General features: G+C 42.4%; 1 protein-coding gene across 1 annotated transcript in view; it reads right to left on the bottom strand.

The window, feature by feature from the left end:
* Positions 1-3692: 3692 nt before the first annotated feature.
* Positions 3693-23967, bottom strand: part of TACR3 (tachykinin receptor 3) — a 50874-nt gene continuing 30599 nt past the window's right edge. The window contains exons 4-5 of the mRNA XM_060247385.1: positions 7625-7821; positions 3693-4424 (exon numbers count right to left, since the gene is read on the bottom strand). Coding sequence (XP_060103368.1) covers positions 4109-4424; positions 7625-7821 — 513 coding nt within the window. The 3' untranslated portion in view covers positions 3693-4108. The remainder of the gene's footprint in view (positions 4425-7624; positions 7822-23967) is intronic.

Below are 23967 nucleotides of genomic sequence, written 5' to 3'. Positions count from 1 at the left end.
TCTCCTCGTGGTGGTGTTCTAATATTTCCCCTGACCTGGCTGTATTTACTTCCATTTGAGCTGGCTAGTGTACTTGGATACCACCCAGGCAGGGCTGGTCTTAGACTGACACCTTAGGCAAGGCTAACTTCTGGCATCCTCACCTGCACTGATAATGTTACCATCACATGGGTGTGCCCAATTCAGTGCCCCCCAGAAGCCTGGTGCCCTATGCAATAATCTCGTTTGCCTAGTGGCAGGGCTGACCCCACACCCAAGTCCCATGGAGTCACTCAGCTGGCCACTGTTACACATACACAGTTGCATTGCCTGGTTTGTGACTGGGATGCCACCCTCCAGGTGGGTCCTGAGGATCCCCCAGAATTACTGTTCATCTCCAGACTACAGAGATAAGTTCTCCTGGAAAAAATATTCATTGAAGGTGGACTCTATGACACTGTACCCCGCTGAGGTTCCTATCCACCCAAGGCTCTATCCCAAAAATTTCCAGGAATTTCCCAACTTCGATCTGGCAGCCCTATCGCCCATCCCCTGCTGGTGGCCAGAGGGGACCTGGCAATCGTATTTGTGCCCCACATTCCTTCCCATCTAGACTATGCATCTGTAAAAATGCAGCCTTGGTTTCCTACCTCCCCTTTCCAATGAAGCAAGGGAGCTTTGGTTAATGGATGGGGGAGGTGGTATTTCCACTGTTCCCCTTCCCATGGTAGCCTTCCACTTTGAGATGTTCTTGAGAGTCTGCTGACCCACAGGAACAGAATTCCTGGGGACTGAATTAATGAAGAAACTGTGAAAGTCCTGTTTCATGAGCTCTGCTTCTGAAGTGGTAGCTGAAGGGCAAAGTCTCTTTTACTTTTCCTGTGGACCTGAATCTGGGCTGTGCTGATGTGAAATTCAGCTTTTACAAAGAGATGGAGATCCATGGTCATCTTCATGTCTGTTTGTGCCTTTCGCACGTGAACAATACAACATGTAGACTAACAGAATATATCATGTACAGCAGAATGTATCATGTACAGGAAAAGAGTCTTATAAATAAATTTTGTGATTAATGAGACCTCTGGGATTAAGGGCATCCTAGGCAGCACCATTCTGATATTAAAATATTGTACAGTTGATGCTTCCAGCATATATCAGTAGTGATAAAAATGCTTCAAGGACAAACTTGGCTGTTGCTTTTCTATTTTGTAACTTTTGATCATGTACAGTTGCACATGTGTAAAGAGACATATACTTTAAAAATATTACAATATTTAAACCTGTACAAACAAGCTAGTTTAAGTGGAATAAATGTGCTCAATTATGTAAACATATTCATATTTATCAATAATGTTAACAGCTGCTTTTAACGTCACTGTGTATGACTGCTGGGCTGAGCTTTGGCCCAGACCTGAATGGTCCAGATCTTGGATGCTAAGCAAGATTGGCCCTGGTGAATACTTGGATGGGAGCTCCAGGGTTGCTGCACAGAGGCAGGCAATGGCAAAGGGTGTCTGCTCATCTCTTGCCTTGAAAACCCTGCAGGGTTGCCACAAGCTGGCTGTGACTTGGTGGTACTTTCCACCACTTCATCTGTATCTGACTACTGTGCTTGACTTTAGTAGCGAGAATCTGGGGGGTTTTTTGCCATAAAATTGCCTTAAATGCCTTGCTTTTCAAATTAAGTAGCATCATGGTTTGGCACCTTTAGCACAAATCCTTTTGTGTCTTCTTAGCGCAGCTTAAAAAAACAAGATGTACAGACAATATAAAGCACACATGTAGGACTGCTAAGTTCACCCACAGTGTGTTACTGATGTGCTCAGATGCCTGAATAAAGCTGGATGAAACAATCATTCAAACAGAGGTTCAGATTACCAGAAAAAAAAGCTATAGACACAGCTGTAGGGTGATGGTCAGCTGGTCGTAGCCCTTGGACTCAGTATGGCTTGCCATCTAGCTTACTGGCTGTTGGAATCAGAATGTCTTCCTGGCTCCCTCTTCACACACTCTTGTCACTCTTCCAAGCATTTCAGTCATTTGAAGGACAAAGGTCACCCACTTCTGGCAAGTGGGGTGGATGACAGAAACTGAAGATGTACAGACAAGCTCCCCCACAGCTTCAGACATATCTTCACTTATCTGATGAATGGAGCTTTGATTCTCATAAGCTTATACCCTGGAAATCTTCACTTAAACATTCCTTCATTCTATGGCATTCAACATTAACCAGAACACAAGCTCATGTTGTAGACAGGGATAGAACCAAGGGATTACTATGACTATAGTAGTGCACAGTTGGTGACCTATGCCAAGCAAAACAGACAATAACCCCCACAGTAAGATGAGGCCATTCACAAACAAGGTAGGGCTTCTTCTTTTCTTTTCTTTACATCTTGCTCTAGAAGGTGATGGCAATTCATCAAAACCACACCTCTGAAATGAATGTATGTATTGGAGAATTTTTATATCAGTTAAGTGCATGTGGAGCTGTTTTAGATGACTGGAACTCCTGCACATGGAATGCTCCTGTAGAACCAACCAAATATACCTGAAGTGTTCTGGAATTGCTTTCTGCCCTGTATTTCACGCATCCTTAATTCTGATTTAACTAGGAAACATTACTTAATTCCACAACTGGATCATGTGGAGCTTGCCACAGTTCCTTATAATCTTCTCCCTCCCTTACACTACTAGAGCACTATTAAAGTTCCAATAAACACTGCACAATAACAAGCTTCAGGTGACTGCACACATGTCTGTATCAAATTTGTTTTGTGTCATCTTTTACTGAGGTGCACATGGGCTCCAATGTACTGGGAAAACATATGAAAAGAATCTTGGCAAAATGGAATGTCCCAACACTTCAAGATTTGAGAAAAAAACCAAGGGCACCTCCCCCAATGTGCATGGAAGAGGGGAAGATGCATGCCCACTGAAGGGACAGGAAACTGTGACAAATAGTAGATGTGCAGTGCTTTCCACAGAATTTGGATAAAATAATAGAAGAGAGTCCCTAATTCATTGGTTCCATTCTGGATACAAGACCAGATAATTCAGATGGGAGAATTCTGAAAGCGTCTCTGGGTGCTTTCGAACAGGACATTTCCTGTCTCTCTTTGAAACTACCAATTAATTGGGAGATGAAGCAGCTGTGGCTTCTCCTGCCAGTGTTTTCTGGCTACTTTCTTCCAGCTACTTGTGGCCTGAGAATTCTGCAGAAGAACTGTATGTCGACAGGCCAGCTGCTCCTGCATTCAGTACAGAAGTCTAGCTCCAACTGTGCCCCAATTTAGGACAGCCAAATCTGATCCTCAAAGAACTGAGGGAGGAGTTGTAGCTCAGCGTGAGAGTGCATGCATTGCATGAACAAAAGTTCCAGGCTCAGTCCCTGACATTTCCAATTGAAAAGGTAGCAGGTTTGGGGGAAGATTCTATTGTGCTGAGATCCCAGAAAGCCACTGCTGGCCAGAGTAGATGATAGGTGAACCAATGGTCTGATTCAGCAGAAGGCAGGTGGATATAGGACTTGAATTCAGCATGAGCTCACAGGAGCACAGCTCCTGAACTTTCAGCCAGGGTCTGCATGCAGTGGGGAGTTATGAGATAAGCTACTGAGCTCTGGCACCTTTTTTCCTACAAAACAACCCCTGGGTACATATATTTACATATATGTATGCTATTTATAATTTTTTTTTAAAAAAAAGTGCTCTAGTGATTGAATTAAACATGGAAAAACTACCAACTTTTGTGCCTTCCTAACTGGCCAATTTTGCAATCCTGCAATTCAGATGAGAACTATCAGCTGTCTGTATCAAAAACAATGTTGAGACACATGTTGTGGATATGTACTGTACAATTCCGACAAACGTTCCTTTTTACAGTTTGACACTATGTCCTTATGAGATGTAAACAGGTGTCAAGTAGTTCATCCCCCCAAACACAAAGACCAAAGTTGGGCTTGAACAAGCAAAAAAAAAAAAAAGGCTTAGGATAACATGTATATATCAACATGCAGTTGGCATTCAGGAACTAAAGTCTAGTTGCCTTTCTGAAACCTGGATGTTTGGTTCTAAGGCAGAACAGAATTGTCTCATTTGTTAGCTGCATTCTCCACTTTCATATGGCTTTAGGAGTACTCATCCACGGATGTATATGGGGAGTTGATGTAACTTGAGACTGTGGAGGTGGTTTTGGAACTCATACGGGAACAGCCATTGAAGCTGGCTTCCTGGGGTGGAGCTTTTTTCTTCCGGCTGGATTTGGTGTTTTCTCCATCGCTGGCATCGAACACTACAGTCATGCTGGAGTCCATTCTGGAAACTGTATATAAGCTACTTTGCCTGGTTGGATGGAATCTGGTTGTCTTCAGCTCCAGTTCGTCATAAGTGGACACTTTGATGAAAGGACACCATTGGAAAGCTCTCTTGAAGCCTGCTCGGAACCTGAGAATAAGGACAGTGTATTTATATTATGAAGAACATTCAAGAGATTCTGTGAAAACATTTAATTCCCTTGCATGTAGAAAAGTAATCTCTCTCCCTGCATGTAGAAACTGGGATATCAAGGGAAAAGCAATTTTAATTTTATATGTGCAGGGAATTTAGTTGTTGCTGGGAGCATTCTAACATGCAATCCCCTTAAATGGTCTAGATTTACCTTCTACTTACTATATATGTTGAAGGTACAGCTCCTCGGATGCTCCTTTCTCAAATTTATTTATTTGTCTAAATGTGTGTGTTATGCCATTAAAGGTCTGGATGGATGGATGGAAAATGTATTTATTTGTTTCCAGAATTTATATCCCACCTTTCTTCTCTCACATGTAGTTTGTATGATTCAAACGTGATATCACTGAATCTACATTGCAATGGCATAAATAACAATGCCATGTGTGAAGCACTGGGAAATATCCACTATAGTTAACATAGCATGGTAAACCTGGCAACTGGCAGGACAGTTGTGGTTAGGCACATGGGTGGGGCATGCAGTGTTGGCAACATTACTGACATTGCTGCATCACTTCTGGAGAAAACCCAGAAGTGACATAAGGTAGCTCTAGGAATTGCTAGCAACTTTATGGTAAAACCATATTGTTTCCAGCAATTTCTAGAGCTACCCTAGATCACTTCCAGGTTTTCCTCAGAAATGATATAGTGACATTGTTCATGAGGACTGTCAGTGGGAGACCTTCCACCACAGCATGAGGTGTGGCAGCCCAACATGGTAACCTAAACACGAATGATTCAGAATATGACAAGTAACAGTCAATATAGGACAAAATTATTTTGGAGGTGGGGGGTGGAATGCTGCATTTTTATGCCTGGTGGGATTTGCCCCCTCTAGATTAAAATGAAATTGTAAGTGACAGGTGTTGGGTGAAAAGGCTGAAAAATGGAAGTGGATTTGCTCATTAGGCATTTGCAAGCTTCTCAAAATATTTGCATACACAATGTACCAATTATAATATACCTCTTGGCACATTTCCCAAAGAGATTTCAAAATGTTATTGCAGTTGTTATTGCATTAGGATCTGATTTTATTTGGGCATTATGTTAATACTCCTGATTACTGCTCAATCTTATGCTTGTTTACTCAGAAGTAAGTGAGGAAAATGTCAGACAGTGTTCACATGGGGAAAGGTAGAGACAGTGCCCTAGGCACAACGCTGGCATAGCACACACATTGGTTTTAACATACAACCTTGAAATATAATACAGACAAACATATGTTATTACTATGATATAGGATACCTACATATTGTTCTTGAATTAAAAGTGATTCAACAGTTAATGAATTTTAGCATGATCATCACCAGCAGCATTCCCAGTGTAGCTCCCCAGCTGCAGGTGCATGGCCAGTGTGCTTCCTGGGCTGTGGTGGTGACAAGCCTGTCATGTCTCCTGGGCTGCACTGGTGATAGCATGCCCAGCATAGCTCCTGGGCTGCACAGATGTTGCTGGGCCTAACACAGAACTCTGGGCTTTGCAGCTGCCACCTCTGGATCCAGTGCAACTTCCTGGCTCCACGGGTGAAAATAAGTGCTACTGTATTTTTGGAGGATCTAGCTCCCCTGTGCATTTTTATTTTAAATTTTCAGATTTTTCTACATACTTTGGGAGTACTCCAAATGTGCAGAAATATCTGTGTAGCCTCCATGTGGCCCTAATCCACAGATTTAAATATCCAAAGATTTCAGCCATGGTGGCAAATAGTATATACTATGTAGATTGCAAACACCAGATTGCTTCTTTTAAACGAAATCATAACTAAATGCCTCAACTTCAATAGTTCTGCTCAGCCTTCTTCCTCACAAGCTAATTCATTTTGTGCAGGGAGTCTTGAAGAAGAAGATACTGCATTTATACTCCACCCTCCTCTCTGAATCTCAGAGTCCCAGAGTGGCTTACAATCTCCTTTACCTTCCTCCCCCACAACAGGCACCCTATGAGGTAGGTGGGGCTGAGAAAGCTCTCCCAGAAGCTTCCCTTTCAAGGACAACTCTGTGAGGGCTATGACTGACCCCAAGGCCATTTCAGCAGTTGCAAATGAAGGAGTGGGGAATCAAATCCGATTCTCCCAGATAAGAGTCCACACACTTAACCACTACACCAAACTTACCCTTGAGGGAACATTGAAATATGTGGCCTTCCACTTCCTGTCTAAAATGATTCTAGAATAATTGCATTACATGAATGGGCTGGATCCAGGCTACATTTTCGGCTAATGGAAGGCTCTTCTGTTAGCAGAACAGAACTTTACTGCCTCCCACTGCAGTCTATTGATCTCCTTCAAATGCTGCTCATAGGGAACAGGAGACTTTCATGAGTGACATGAGGCGTAAACTGTTGTTCTGCAGCGCAAAGGCGGAATAAACGGAGATTACTCCTCTGATTCAATTCATGTACTCTGGAACTAACCCAATGTGTAGATCAGCTCATTAGCTCCTATTTCCAAACCCACATGTTGTAGTCTTCCCTGTGTGATGAGTCTAATCTTCATCAATGACTATGAAAACATGTCTAGGAAGTAGAAATTTCTCTAGATTTATTAATCTGGAATAGAAGTATGTTTTCCTGTCATCTGAATAGAAGAGTTTAGGACAACTAAGTTTTAAAAAGTGGGGGTGGGGATCTACAGCCAGGGTTGCCAGACCCCCCCAACAGGGATGGGGGTCTCCCACCACCAACTCCTGACCCCAGGTCCTGATCAGCTGGCTGGTGGGGGGACTTATCAATAGAAAGAGAAGGTCCAGGTCACATTGCCAGTGTTGCACAGGAAGTGATGTCATCATGCCAGTGACTTCCAGGCAGGTATTTGAGGGAAAACTATAGCAAAAGCTGGTGTTACCCTAGAGTTGTTGCCCAAATACCAGAGCGTTGCTTGGAAGTCACTGATGTGATGCTATCACTTCTTGTGCAACACCAGTGATATGGCCTGGACACTTCTCCTGGTAAGTCCCCAGAATCCTCTGCCAGTTGCCAGCAGGGACCTGGCAACCCTATCTACAGCAGATATCTTATCTTCGATCTTGATTTTTTGTGTGTACTGAAAAACAAACCAGTGGGGGGGGGGGGGGAAAGCCTGCAATGTTTATTCTTAAATGACATATATGATGTTTAGTCTATGTCTGAGGTAGGCTTACCTCTTGTTGAGACAGCAATAGATAATGGGATTGTACATGGTCGAACTCATGGCTAGCCAAAAGGTGGCTAAGTAGATTTGCTGAATGTATTTCCACCGATTTAACTGCTCATAGATCCCAGTAACTATAAAGTAAATGTGGTAGGGGAGCCAGCAGACTGCAAATGTCAGCACAACAACAATCATCATTTTTACCACCTGGAAAGAAAAAAAGGCAGTTTCTGAATATTATACAGGCGGGAGTGTCTTTCTTTCATGTTAAGAAATCTGTGTTAAGGTTGCCAACTTACATCTGTCAGAACTGTGGAGAAATCTAGGAGTTTTCTGAGTAGATGGGTAAGGCTGTGTAGAGGCAAAACAGGATATTGAAAAGGAGACTTGCTTTGTTATCATTTCAGAGGGTTAGCTGTGCTCAGCTGCAGGAAAATGACAGGGAAGTCCAGCAGCCTCTAGGAAAATTTATTCCAGCCTAAGCTTTTGTGAGTCAGTGCTCACTTCATCAGATGCATGATGTGAACATCTATAGCAGATATATTTATTCTTGTTTTTTTTCTGCGCAGACTCGGAGGAAGGCAGTCGCTTGTCTCTTTGCTCCTACTAACGCTAAGTTTTTTTAATCTTTTAACTTTTATCTTACCTTGATAGAAGGAATTGTTTTTAAATAATCTTATCCTATCACCTCACTTTTAATATTTGGTGCCTTTGTTTTGTCTTTCCCAAGCTCTGGCTGTTTAATTAGTTAATAAGCCTTTGCTTTCGTTTTCTGACTCAGAAGCTGCTGCAGCTAACGAACTACAGCTGATGTTTTATAAAGTTTTACATAGTCTTAGCCTGTCCCTCAAAGACAGGGTTTTGTTTTTTAGAATCTTTTAATTTAAACTGAAGGTTGAAATTAAGTCAACTCCTGCAAAGCAACAAGGCGGAGTGCAGTTGGCTACAGAGTTGACTCTGACAAATTTGGCTTTTAAAGATATTTTATGATATTCTTAGCAGATGTTGTGGCTTTTATCTGTAAGTTTTAAGACATTAGTTGTTTGGTATTTGTTTTATTTATTTATTCATTTTTATCAGGACGGGGCTAATTGCCATCCAACAGAACCCTCTTAATGGCAACGGGCAAGCGGCCAAGAGAAGTGGAGGAGGAATCTGCTTCTTTGCAAACAGTTCAGGATAGAGGACTTTTTTACCCTAAACAATAAGTCCAAATCTGCTCTGCCGTCATTTGCTATTGAAACATTGAATCGCTTCTCCCCTCTAGAAGACAAGGTAGAGCCTGCTGAAAAAGAGGAACTGACTAATGAATTGACTAATGAGTCTGACCACGAAGATGGCGTAGACTCTCAACTCCAGTCTGGGGTGAGGGCTTTAAAGGTGCAGCAGAGTCAGCATGATAATGAAGAAAGATCCATGTCTTCTGACGAGCTTGCCCCAATTACCCTGATTGCCAGCACAGTGGATTGTATCTTTAAAAAGTTAAAGGGTTTAGAAGACCAAATTCTTGACCTTTCTTTGGAACTAAAGAGACTATCAGTGTCAATGGATAAAGTCTACTTAGCCCAGCTGGATGATACCTCTATTGGAGCTCTAGCCCCTTTAAAGCGATGTCCATCTGCAACTCAGGATGTTGATCCCCGGAGCTCCTTTACGGAGTCTAAGGTCAGTGTGGGCCATAAAAGGAACGTGCAACAATTGGTTCTACAGCCCAATAAGGTATGCATCACTGTTTGTCCTTATGGCAGGAAGACCCCATGCTGGAGAAATAATCTTTTAGCTAAATCCCATCTCTGTGAACTTCTTCATCTGAACTATCACAAAATTGACTTGATTACCATTGAATCTCTTAATGATCAGTCTCAAATGCAGAGGATTCTGCTTACCTTTCAATCCCCCAACATTCCTTCACTAATTTTGAGGCGAAAAAATTACTTATTGTCGAAGGGGTTTTTCCCCGTACGATCTTTATTAACTCTCAAACTAATGCTCTGCTGCCTAACCTGTCCGCAGGGGACAGTACGCGAAGTAATCCTCATCTTTTGAAGAACGCATCATCTTCAGCGGCAAAATATAAGGCTGCGATGTGTTTTAAGGTATCCAGATCTGGTCAGTCCCAAGCAAACCCCGAGTTGCATAATGAGTCATCAGTGCAGCCCTCTATGGATGTGATGCATAGTCCCCTTAATGTTTCATTAGAAGATGACCTTTTGCAGTCATTTGGGAGTCTTCCAGCAAAAGATCAACAGGCGATACTCGTAAGACTTGAAGGTACTAAGCTGCAGCTGCAAAGGTCTTTAGAGCCGGGGAAATCAGTTCCTTCAATCAACCTGGATCCTGCAGGCAACCCCCTGTCCCCTTGTCCCCCATCGGCTGACTTAATTGATCTGTCTATGGAACCCTCTCTAACTGGCTCAAGGGCACCCCAACATAATGGTTGTATTTTCACTGATTACTCCAGGGTGCTAGAAAGGATATCCATTATTGATTGACTACCAGCTAGGGAAGCCACAAGGAATATCCACATCATCTCCTGGAACATTGCTGGGTGGAAGAGTAAAGTGAATGATTCAGATTTTTTGGACTTTTTGAAATCCTTTGATTGTGTCTTCCTTCAGGAAACATGGGCAGAAGACAGTTTTAGACTGACGGATTTTAAAGTTTTTAATCTCCCCGCTTATAGATCTCATTCTAAAGGTCGCAGTAAAGCAGGCCTGGCTGCTTTGGTGAAATCCAACTTACCATTTAAGGTGATCCTCTTGGATCCTTGCCCGCCAATTGCCCAGGCTTTATTGCTGTCCTCCCCAGCACTGACCCTAATCATGATTAATGTTTATTTAGCCCCTTCTAATGGTGAGCTGGAGTTTGATGCTGTCTGGGAGAAATTTTCTGATTATGTGATGTCTTTGTCTAGGAAATTCCATACTGCTCAGCTCCTGATTTTTGGTGATTTTAATGCTCAGATGGGCAGTAACAATCAGAAATGGATCTCTCATTTTGGCTTTGAAGCGGTTGAATCCCTTCCACTACAATTATGTTTACCCCGTTGTTCTAAAGATACTTTAACCAATAAGGCGGGTCTTAGATTAATTGAATTCTGCATAGCGCACAATGTTATAATATTTAATGGTCTCTCCAAATTTCCGGCTGCAACTGACTTTATTTTTTTTTCCACAAGGGGTTGTAGTGTGATAGATTTTTGTTTGGGTTCACCCAACCTTTTGTCATCTATTGATAACTTTTACATCGATCCACGCACAGAAAGTGACCACTTGCCCCTAACTCTATCCTTAAGATTGGATCTGGAGGTTAATATGGTATCACCTTCCCAATCTGTGAAGGCCCCTGAGAATGTTCTAAAAAAAATCAAGTGGTCCCCGGCCCTAGAAAGGGAGTTTCTTTCCCTCTTTGGCTCTGAAGCACTACGCAGATTAAGGGATTCAATCATAAATTCCAATTCAGATGATTCAATCCTTTCAGGATTCTCATTATTAATTGATTATTGTAGTGCTAAAGCTAAACTTGTGATCTTGTCTAGGTCTAGTTTCTCCAGCTGGTTTGATACAGATTGTTTAGCTTGGAAACAAGAACTGAGAGCTCATTTTAAGAGGCTTGTCACTCCAAAGGCCAAACAAAAATTAAGGCCTACATTGCTTATAAGACAGCCTACCTGGAGCTTACTACATCCAAAAAGAAAGTTTTCTTTCAGAATAAATGGGACCAGCTTTACCACTCGATAAAATCTAATGATAATAAGGCTTTCTGGAGGATCATTTCAGGTAATCTAAAAAACATTCTGTTACTGACCCAAATATTTCTGAGCAAACATGGGTTGATTACTTCTCTAACATTTTTGCTGCTCTATGTGTATCCCCTCCTATCTTAGCAAACCCCTCAGTTACTGATATGCCGGTCTGGCCTCCAGTAACTCTAGAGGAGATAAGTGAGTTATTGAAGGATTTAAAAGCGGGTAAAGCACCTGGCCCTGATGGCGTTCCCGCTGAGGTATTCACAAAGTTTGCCGATTGGTGGCTCTTGCCCCTTGCAAAATTGTTCTCTTTTATCGATCTGCATGGCTCCATCCCTGACTCTTGGCTTGATTCTATAATTATCCCAATATACAAAAAAAAGGGGGGGGGGGTTGGAGTTAGCAGAAAATTTCTGCCCCATTAGTTTATTATCTATAGTGGGCAAATTGTATGCAAAACTTTTAGAACTCCGATTAACTGACTGGATGCGCCTAGGCAACATCAAAGGTCCTGAACAGATTGGCTTCTCCAAAGGCAAATCTGCTATGGATCACTGCTGCACTCTGGCCTTCCTTGCTGAAAAATATATGCATATTGGGTCAAAAAAATTATACGCTGCCTTCATTTATTTGAAGGGTGCTTTTGATTCAATAGATAGAGCCCAACTATGGATCAAGCTAGGTTACCTGGGAATGGACCCTCATCTGCTGTTTCTCTTGAGGAAACTTCATTCTAATACCTTTTGCCAAGTGAAATTTTCTTCTAGCGGTGACTTGACTAGTAAAATCCCAGTGTTAAAAATTTCATGTCATCTGCATGAAATATGTTAGATATTTCATTGCTTAAATACCTCAACGTTTACGGTATATACCCATTAGTGAATGATAGAAATCTGAACATTTTTACAATGCTAAACTTCACTACTGAAGTATGCATGCACAAATCTTGATTAATGTGCACATTTCCTTCTTGTGAAATATTAGACCTGTTTAAAAATATTGAGACAAGGTCATTGTCTAGCAAATGAGGGGAAATGGAAGTCTAATTAACTTTGCAGCTTGCCAAAATGATCCTTTAGACATACATATTCTTCCTAAATATGTATATTGAACTAAACTCCCTTCAGGTCAATGTATACTTCTATATAAATGGACTTGGAATCAGGATATTTGGGCATTTTGTAGCCTTAGAGCAGTGGACTACATGCATAGTGCCATGCAGAAAGCTACTGCCAAACACAAAATGGTTCACTGTTGTTATCTTTGACACTGCTGATTACTGGGGAAAACAGCGGTCTGGAATTAGCTCACACTCTAAATCAGGGGTGGCCAAACTGCGGCTTGAGAGCCACATGTGGCTCTTTCACACATATTGTGTGGCTCTTGAAGCTCCCACCACCCTGCCAGCCAGCTTGGGGAAGACGTTTGTTCCTTTGAAAAACTTCTCCAAGCCAAGCCAGCTGGCAGCTTGGAGAATGCACTTAAAGTTAAAGTTGTGTTCTTTCCACCTCTCCCTCCCCCCACATTATTTGCCTTCCTTCCTTGCAGCTCTCAAACATCTGACATTTATTCTGTGTGCCTCTTATGTTAAGCAAGTTTGGCTTGCTCTAGATTCTCTACCCATTCATGCGTAGCTTAAATCAACGAGGAACACTTTATGGCTTAAATCAACAAGGAACATCACATATGTTACACCACAGGCTGGAGTTTTCGTTTTTCCTACTTAAAGCAGAGATCAATCCAACCAGAACAATGCTGTTCTTAACCAGCCAAAGAGAAAACAGCATTATTGCTTTTGTTACAATCATGGAGATGTATGGTTAGATGCAGGGCTTTTTTTGTAGCAGGAACTCCTTTGCATATTGGAGCACATACCCCTGATGTAGTCAATCCTCCTGGAGCTTACAGTGGGCCCTGTACTAAGAGCCCTATAAGCTCCTGGAGGTTTGGCTATACCAGGGAGGTGTGGCCTAATATGCAAAGAAGTTCCTACTACAAAAAAAGCCCTGGTTAGGTGTAATGCGTTGGAGTGGGTTGGGGCCAAAAACTTCCACCAGCATGCAGTCTTATCTACATATAAGTGATGTGAATAGAAGTCAAGTTTGGCAGTGTCAAGCTAAAAGAAACTCTTTTCCATCTGCATTTGCTCTCTGTGGCAGATTGGAAAAGCTTATTTGTGGAAAGCTAACAGATGGTTGGCTGCAACTCATAAGAGTGCACATTCATTTCCACAGAAATAATAATGAACAGAGAAAGACGTTTTTGTTAAGCTATGTAAAATGAATGAACAGTCACAAATGAATGAATGCCATTGATTTCATCCCTTTCCTCAATGCCTGGTAGACTGGTTTAGACAGTTCAAGAGAAGTTCAGAGGGAAGAGGGGCTAATCAGGAGACACAAAACTGACATCTAGGAAGGCAAGAAGAGTTAGACATCAAGAGATATGAAATGGGTACTGGACTATTTAAAAAAAGTCAAACAGTTCTTGCCACAGAAAAAATGTGAACAGGAGTTTTGCCTTAAAAACTGGGATCTCTCTCTTTCTCTCTCTCTCTGGATTTTGTCAGCACTCCCTTTGTTGTTTCTTGCTATTGTGCAGCTGTCCTCATTATCAAAACTATTATTCATGACCATTATGGACCATACAATATCACTTATACATGTGGTGAATTTTTAAGCCACTTTTCCTCTAAGGTACTCAAAGTGGTATGCATAGTTCTTATCTTTGCAGCCACTGAATATGAGTTAGCAGGACCAATTAGTACATTAGGAGTACAGGAAGCAGGCAGAAGCCATTGGTACAAACTGGATATATCCAACTTCTACATCATTCTTCTACTGTTATCATTCTTCTACTGTTATCACATGTGCATTTGGGACTCTTACTTTTTGAGTACTGTGTACAATTCTGGTCACCACACTTCAAAAAAGATATTATAGCATTGGAAAAAGTCCAGAAAAGGGCAACTAGAATGACTACAGGGTTGGAACACTTTCCCTATGAAGAAATGCTTGGGGCTCTTCAGCTTGGAGAAACATCGATTGAGGGGTGACATGATAGAGGTTTACAAGATTATGCATGAGATAGAGAAAGTAGAGAAAGAAGTACTTTTCTCCCTTTCTCACAATACAAGAATTTGTGGACATTCAATGAAATTGCTGAGCAGTCGGGTTAGAATGGATAAAAAGAAGTACTTCTTCACTCAAAGGGTGATTAACACATGGAATTCACTGCCACAGGAGGTGGTGGCAGCTACAAGCATATTAGCTTCAAGAGGGAATTGGATAAACATATTGAAAAGAAGTCCATCAATGGCTATTAGCCACAGCATATTGTCGGAGCTCTCTGTATTCTTGGTGCTTGGGGTGGGGAAACAGTGGGAGGGCTTCTAGTGTCCTGGCCCCACTGATGGACCTCCTGATGGCACCTGGTTTTTTTGGCCACTGTGTGACACAGAGTGTTGGACTGGATGTGCCATTGGCCTGATCCAACATGACTTCTCTTCTGTTCTTACATTATATCATCAGGAACTAGTTAAAGAGCCATTTTACATTGCAAACCTGGAACTGTTATCACGTGTGCATTCACAGGAAGCTTCAGCCATTCATGGCTCAGGGACTGTACAAGGAAAATCCAGTGGAGTGAAAAGGTGACATTCAGAATGGTTCCACTTTAGATGGCAAGATTGTCTTCCTCATATGTTGGTTTCTACATACAGGAAGCTTGGAAGTTTTTCTGTCAGCTGCCTAAGGGGGGATCTTTTCTATTACTAAAAACCTAGCACTGTATCCTACTTTCAAGCTATTTGATCTGTTGGTTTTATGTGACACTCCCCTTAGCTGGCCCTGAAACCTGTCCTTCAGCTGCCAGGTGGGCATCAGCCCCCACCTCCACATCCCAGGCATTAGGATGGGTAGAGGAGCAGGTTGCACCATTTGGTTCCTCTCTGTCCCCTGGATCCCTGCTCACTAGAGTTACTAGCTCCATGTTGGGAAATACCTGGAGATTTTGGGAGTGCAGCCCGAGGATGGAGGGGTTGGGGGGCACTGCATGGTATAACAGCATAGAGTGCACCTTCGAAAGCAGCCATTTTCTCCAGGTGGACTGATCCTATTACTTTGTCAGTGAATCTATTTTGCTTGTAAATCACCTGAAGGCTGTCCACCCTAATGCTCTCACAGACCAGGAGCAGAATTCATTGCTTCATCCGAGGCCTGTTGTGGTTATGGGCTGATTTATATGGGTTGGGTTTGGCTATGCCTCTTCCCCAGCCTTCCTCAGTCCCTGGCTCTAGATGGCCTAGCCTGTCAGAGCAAGGTTGAGCCAGTTCCTCCCTCCCGGCTCTCTCTTGTGATAAGTCCCTCCTGGGCCTGCCTGTCAGCTTCTGACTGGCTAACCTGGGAAGTCTGCCAAAAAAGAAATCCCTGCCAGAAGGGCCTGGCTAGCTCCCCACAAGCCCAATCCCAGTGATTGCCCATGCCACTTGTTCTACCTGAGGGACCGCTAGGGCTGCCAATTCTTCAGTTTGGAGGCCCTCCCCCCACTTCAGAGTCATCAGAAAGCAGGGGAGGGGGAGGGAAATGTCTTCTGGGCACTCCATTATTCCCTATGGAGACTGATTCCCATAGGGTATAATGGAAAATTGATCTGTAGGTATCGGGGGCTCTACAGGGGCCGTGTTTTGAGGTACAGGCACCATATTTTCAGCATAGCATCTGATGCCTCTCCTCAAATTATCCTCCAAGTTTCAAAAAGATTGGACCATAGGGTCCAATTCCATGAGCCCCAAAATAAGGTGTCCCTATCCTTCATTATTCCAATGGAGGGAAGGCATTTAAAAGGTGTGTGGTCCCTTGAAATGTGATGGTCAGAACTCTCTTTGGAGTTCAATGGTGCTTTACATACCCTTGATCCTGGCTCCACCCCCAAAGTCTCCTGGCTCCACCTCCGAAGTCCCCAGATATTTCTTGAGTTGGACATGGCAACCCTAGGGACTGCCTTTCCCCATATGTTCCCCAGAGGGTACTTTGATCAGGAGCTCAAAATCTGTTATTGATTCCCCGGGCCGAGAGAGGGAAGACTTCAAACAACATACATAAGAACCTTCTCTGCTGCCACCCCTTATTGGTGGAATCAACTCCTGGAAGACGTCAGAGCCTTGTGGGACCTTAGCCAGTACCGCAAGGCCTGTAAATTCACGCTATTCCATCTTGCATTTGATTGTTAACTATGAAATCTGATTAAATGATTGCATCAAACCTGCAATGTCACCGCTGAGACCACTAGATGTGGCTGGTGCCTGTTAAGATTACTTGAATGCTGTCTATTTATTTATTTGTACTGAATTAGCACCCAAGTGTCATTTTAATCTAATGTTTTTATATTGTTGTTTTACCATTATGGATTGTGAGCCGCCCTGAGCCTGCTGTGGTGGGGAGGGTGGGATATAAATAAACTAAACTCCCTCCTCCCCACTTGCCTCCTGCCTCTCTTTGGGTTGTGAAGGTGTCATGTGCACTGCTGATCCTGCCACTGCCGTTGTGGTCTTCCGGGATCCCTGCTGAGCCCTGCCAGCTGCAGTGAGCTTGAGGTTGCCCCTCTTGCTGCCCAGCAGCTGCTTTCCCCTTGGATGTGGCTTCTGGGTCTGGTCCCATCCCTGGACATTTTGTTGTTTCAGTTTTAAACACAACATTGTTGGGGGGGGGGGGGAATTAACACATGTTATTTGTTCATTTGCTATGAAAAAGCAAGGAACAAATTGGATGAATGAATCAGACAAGCCGGCAGGGTTGTCATAGAGGAACAAATTGGCCTGCCTTGAGAATTTTTAAATTGCCCAGGACCTCTGACTTCATTCCTTTCCACAGTTTCAGAAGCAATCATCACAAACAGAATGTGAATTTCATTGCCCTAGAAGGTCTTGAGGAGCAGGGGAGAGCGGAGAAGTGAGACATCCAGGTTATATAGGGAATGAAAAGAAGATATTATATTTTTAATTAAAGGAATCTTGTTGGTTTTTTTTAAATGGTGCATCAGAGTTACAATTGAAAAATAAAGTGGGATGGTGGCCAAGGACAGTCTGATTTCCCCAATACCTCCAGGCAGCGTCCAGTGGGGCAAAACCAGGTACATTTTCATGGGATCTAGCAATGCATGAATAGAAAGGAACATGCACTTAGAACATTTTTTTCTGTGCAAGCTATAGGTAGGGTCTGCAGTAACATTGAGCACTTCTAAGGGGACACAGGGAAGGCAGGGACTTACAGACAGGTGGGGTTGTGATCAGTGACCCCCATTGTGACAACATAATTTCTGGCACAACCCAGAAGTAACATCATTACACCGAGGGACACTTTAGTGTTTTCTCCAAACTTTGTGGCTTAACCACAGAGTTTCGGCAGATTCTAGAGCTTTGCTTGACATGATGATGCCACTTCTGCATCACACTGCAAAAGGCATTGTTACACTGGGGATGTCAATTGTACACCTCCATTTTGCCGCCATTTCCCTCTGGCTCTCCAGCAGAGCAGTGGTGGGCAGCGGCATCCCTAAGTTCTTTTTTATAAGTTTTAACAACATCATTACACATATGGAGCAACATAAGGTGCAACAGAGCAATGGCATATACATGTCAGATATATTTATGGAGCAAACACAACCCCATCTGGATGGCTAGCTAAATATGCACAGTGTGCATTGATGGCCATGGATTTGCATCAGCACACACATATAATGCAGTTTTGCACATGTCACAGTTCAGACCAGAAATATGTTAGACAGGGACATGCAGGCTTATAGCATTCATTGAATGATTGTCTAAGAGAATAAGACATGTTGAAAATGAAAAGGGTACAGCTGCACACTGAGAGGCTGCTGCACAGTCCTGGTTTCACTTCTCCTTCACATATGACTCTCAGCTTTGCAGAACTGCTCTTTTGGTAGATAAGACTGAATAACTGAATGAGGGAGATAAAGAACCCATTTATCAGTGCAATCCAGATTAGAGATACGGCCTTGCAAACAATTTGCATAATAGTTTGGCTTCTAGTGCATCATCTAGAATTATTTTCTAGGTTTGTGAATGTAAAGCTTTGAATCTGGTGATGCGTGAGCAGAAAGAAAAAAATTTTTAGTGCAATTTGTTTGCACATATAAGAGCACAAGGGCTGCAGCAACATATAATGCTTCAATATGCCACAACCATAAGGTAAACTACTTGCCATTCAAGGCCACTGGGCTGAATCCAGTCCCCTGAGTGATGCTGTGTGCCCAGTTTCCAACCTCAATAGAATAAGAAGGGTGAAAATGACCACCTTGACCTGGCAAATCACTCTCCTTTAGTGAAGTGGTAGAAAGTGGAAATCTGACATTTTAGTGTACTATTTGACATGTGAGCCGCCCTCAGTTTGGTGTAGTGGTGTAGTGGGTAAGTGTGCGAACTCTTATCTGGGAGAACAGGGTCTGATTCCCCACTCCTCCTGCTGGAATGGCCTTGGGTCAGCCATAGCTATCTCAGAGTTGTCCTTGAAAGGGCAGCTTCTGTGAAAGCCCTTTCAGCCCCACCTACCACACAGGGTGTCTGTTGTGGGGGGGGCGGGGAGAAGGTAAAGGAGATTGTGACCACTCTGAGACTCTGAGATTCAGAGTATAGGGCAGGATATAAATCCAATATCTTCTTAGCTTCCAGTATCTCAGCAGGTCTCTAGAGAAGCAGTATATACATTTCCTAAATAAATAATCTCACCACTGAACAGGAGTCTGGGCAGTAGTCCTGTCAGTAAACACAATAAAAAAAACAACCTTACACCAGCATGTTCAGAGTGAAAAGGAGACGTTTGGTTTTTGAGATAGTCATCTGAAACAGATACAAAAGCATTCACACAAAAAATGAAATAACAGTCTTCTTTTTCAATCTGAGATCCTTCATTGCTGCTTTACAATAAACCTGATATTGATTTGCAGCAAAGGAGTTTGAAATATATTATTTATGCCTCAGGCCAACAGTATGGAGCTCCCAAGTTGTTACTCATCCAGACACGGACCAGACCTAAACCTGATCAGTTGCAGCACAGTTGCTCTATCATGTGACTTTAGAGCATGCAACAGAGCCAGGGTAGATACAAAAATCATTGCCTGGCATCAAGGGTCCGTCACATTGATTTCAGAAGACTGAAATCAATGCCAAGTAGCATTGGAATTGTTTTTGTTCTAAATCATACAGTCATTTCCATAACAAATTGTATTTCTATGCTCCTTGTTGTTGACTGAACAATCAACGTGATCATGATTCTGGTGATACTGCTTTGCTGCAGCTCTTGAATGCCTCCCCAGTTTTCCTAAGAAATAAGAGAATATTTTTGATTTTGCATCGTAATACTGCAGTTTAAAAAAGTGAAACATATAAATAAGGTTGCAATACATGTGTTTTATTTGGAGGTGTGTGTGAATTGTATAGTTTTTGTTTCTCTTTTTGCTTTCTATTCTGCTTTGCTATCACTTTTGAGTCTCATCTGTGGATTCTGTGGAAGCCCTACCCCCTCCACCCCCTAGGCTGCTCTCCTTTCATTTTCCTGTTAGTCTGAAGAAGTTGGCTGAAATACAGCAGATGGTTACATTCAGCAACTCCCGTGAGTAGATTGCCCCAGTGAGATCACAAAAGCGTTTGCTTGTAAACTGTTTATTTTAGTGCTCTCTCTCTGTGTTCACTTTCATTTAGTGGAAGTGCAGCTGCTGCGGGGGGGGGTGAGGAAATGAAGACTATATTCAGGGTAACTGCACTGCTATATTTTTATTTATTTTAGGGAATGGCTCCACCCCCAAAGTCTCCACCTCCAAAGTCCCCAGATATTTTCTGAGTTAGACTGGGCAACCATAGGCCTTCAGGAGGCACTTGAAGACGATTTTATTTAGGGCTGAATTTGGTTAAGTTTATTACCAGTCCTGAATTGCGATTGTAAATCTTTTTTTACATGTTTACATGTATTTACATTTTAAAATGCATTTTACATGTTTTATCTATGCTTTAAATCCCCTTGGGCTCTGTAAAAGGGAAAGGTGGCTAACAGACATTTTATATAATGAATGAATGAATGAATAAATAAATTCTTCAGATTTAAGCTACATGCTACAGCTAATTTTGATCATAAAGATCACAAGCAGCTTTGGGGGGGGGATGACACAGGGGACTGCAGGGTTCACAGTTCATTGGGTAGGGTTGCCAGCTCCAGGTTGGGAAATACCTGGAGATGTTGGGAGAGGATCCTGAGGAAGGTGGGGTTTGGGGAGTGGAGGGTCTTCAGTGGGATATAATGCCCTACATTTCACCTTCTAAAGCTTCCTTTAAAAAAAAAAAGTGAACTGATCTCTGTTGCCTGGAGATCAGTTGTAATAGTGGGGGACCTTCAGGTGCCATCTGGAGATTGACACCCTATCATTGGGCCCAATCCATACTATCAGGAGATCTAAGACTGGCAAACAGTATGAGGCCTCTGTGTTGGTCAGACCTGGAATAGTCATTGTATGGCATTCTGCCCTTGGCTAAGCAACAGAGAAGACTACCTAGCTTGGTGTCTACCTCCTAATTCAGGTTGCCAAATCTAAGTTGACAAATTCCTGCAGATTTGAGAGTGGAGCCCAAGGAGGTCATCATAGATAACTCAATGAAAGTGTCAGCTTAGTGTGCTCCAGCAGTGAAATGTTGAAGATGTCTAGAGAATGGATTTAAAGTAAAAGGATCAATATTATAATGTCCCTGTATAGATCTATGGTGCGGTCTCATTTGGAATATTATGTGCAGTTCTGGTCATCGTATCTCAAAAAGGACATTGCAAAGGTGGAAAAAGTACAGAAGAAGGCAACCAAGATGAGTAGGGAGTTGGGACACCTTCTCTGTGAGGAAAGGCTGGGAAGTCTGGGACCTTTCAGTTTAGGAAAGAGATGAAAAGTGAGGAATATGATAGAGGTTTACAAATTATATGTGGGATGGAGGGGTTGACAAAGAGAACCTTTCTCCCTCTCCTAAAATACTTGAACTTGAGGACATTCAATTAACCTGATGAGCAGTAGGTTTTCTTTTTTACACAGTATGTGATTAAAAAGTAGAATTTGCTGCTAGAGGATGTAGGGATGGCCAAATGCACAGGAGGCTTCAAAAAGGGATTGGACAAATTCTTGGAGGATAGTTCTATCAATGGCTATGAGCCATGGCGACTAAAACGATCCTCCACATTCAGAGGCAGTACCACCTCTGAATAGCAGTGCCAGGGACAACATCAGGAGAAAGCTTCAGCCTTTATGCCCTGTTGCTGGCCTGCCAGAGGAACTGGTTCCCTGCTGTGTGAAACAGTGTGCTGGACTAGATGGACCACTGCTGTAATCCAGCAGGGCTCTTTTTAGGAACATATGACAGTGAAGTTGGGGAAAGGGAGGGAGCAGTGATATGTCAATCTTTTCTGTTATTTTATCCAAGGGACCTGGCCTCTGTAATCTGGAGATCAGTTGAAATTTTGGAAGAATTCCAGGCCCAACTCAGAGGTTGACAATCCTACTCCAGGTCCTGTCCCTGTTCTAACTCAGTTTCCATGAGGATCTAGATCGCAAACCACACATTTCAGCTCTAGTTCTAGATTTGGCCTTGATAACATTGTCTCTTTAACATCGTATAGAATACTGATGCTTCTATCCAGTTTGGTATCTTTAGAATGAAATCAATACCCAGTAGTGTTGGAAATTGTGTTTGCCCTACATCATGCAGTCATTTTCATAGCAAATTATATTTCTACACTCCATTACCCCCGTCTCAATGAACAGGTTGTTCTTTGAGTCAGTTTGGCAGACACACTGACTCATCAATCAAGATGATCATTGATTCTGGTGATACTGCTTCACTACAGCTCTTGAATGCCTCCCCAGTTTTCCTAAGAAATAGGAGGATACTTTTGATTTTGCATCCTAAATTTAAAAATATGAACAATGACAATGAGGTTGCTATATATGGTTTATGAGCTTTTGGGGGAGGGAATTATATAGGTTTTATTTCTTGAATTCTTTTATATTCTCATTTGCTATCATTTATGATACCATACTATCAGAAGAGGCTTATCTTGTTCTAGGCCTTCAAGATATCTCAAGCAATATTAACTGCACTCCATAAATCTGAAGGGCCACCTTCTGCCATCTGAGCCTGTACAGTCCTTCTGTGAAGCTTTTGCTCTGGGCACCCCCTTTGTCAGAAATGAAGAGAGGTCATTCACTATCTGGCACCAGGTGTTTTGGTTACGGTCCTCAGATCAGTTCTGCAAGCACCAAAACTATTGTTGTTTACATTTATTTAGCACAAATTAGGAATGGTTGTGCAATACTATAAAAAAGTTTCCAGTGTGTTAAAATATACAACCAGTGAAAGTTGTTGTAAAATTGTGAATTGTAAAGCATGTGCTGTGCTCCCTCCAAGAAGATACAAAGGCATAGCTGAGGGTGACAAGATTGCTTTTCTCTACATATGTCAGCTTCCACATTAGCTGTAATTCACAGAAGTCTCTCCTGACCACATGTATCACTTGTACCTCCAATTGTGGTCCAGGTGGATTCAGGAACACCTCAAAATATGAAATCACTTCAGTGGGTTGTGATTCCATCAACCACGAACAGAGTCATCCTTCTCAGAGTATCCAGCATCCCCTTTAATACCACTGTCTGTTTTAGATTCAGCCTCATAGCACAGTCTTTTCCAACAAAAACAGGACTAAGACAACAGTTCCCTGGATGTTTAATAAATGAAATGTTGAGCCAGGGTTATAGTGTTTACAGATCATTTAAAAAAAATGTTTCCCCATGAATGATGAATAGATTCATCCAAATCATCCTGAGTCTGGTCACTAGAAACTTTGGATCAGAGGTGGCTGAGCAACAACATTCAACTTGAATTCTAATTCTTAACATGATGGTAGCAAATCAAACAGTGCATCAGCTGTCATAGAGAGGACACATGGCACCATGAATTGGAAACAGTGGTGCAATAGAAAAGCCAGAAAGCAGCTTAGCAACATCCCTCATTGGATTGCTTGGCTGCCATTTGCACAGAAACGAACATAATTAGCACTGGATAATCCTGCGTCTTAACATGTCCAATCTCTTTAGCTTCTCCAGCCCATAGATTTACATCCCTGTTTATAGATGGAGTGATGGGAGGCATCCATTCCAGATGGAAACTAATGTGGCTTCAAGCCACAATTGCTTTGGACACCATGCAGTATGCCAGCAGTATCTCAGACTCAAAAAGGACTATCAAACTCAAATGAATTGGAGGAAAATTCCAAGTCTATGCCTTTTTTGGCAACAAAATGTTAATTTTACATGTAATATACCCCTCCTCCTGTGAATTGTGCTGATTTTCCTGTACTTTGTATAGTCTACAGTGCCTGACTTCTATTGTTAATAAGAATGGCAAGTCATCACTCATTCTTAATATGAGCATCATAGCATTGGAGAATTCAAACTAGGGGTGGGCACAGACCTCACCACGGACATAATTCCCAAACTAGGGATGGGGACAAACCTCACTACAAAGCTAATTTCATGGTGAACATGGCTGGTATGTGGGT

The sequence above is a fragment of the Heteronotia binoei genome, chromosome 9 (assembly GCF_032191835.1).
Source record: "Heteronotia binoei isolate CCM8104 ecotype False Entrance Well chromosome 9, APGP_CSIRO_Hbin_v1, whole genome shotgun sequence".
NCBI classification, from domain to species: Eukaryota; Metazoa; Chordata; class Lepidosauria; order Squamata; family Gekkonidae; genus Heteronotia; species Heteronotia binoei.
The sequence above is the reverse complement of the archived record's forward strand: the minus strand, read 5'-3'. Positions and strand labels throughout refer to the sequence as shown.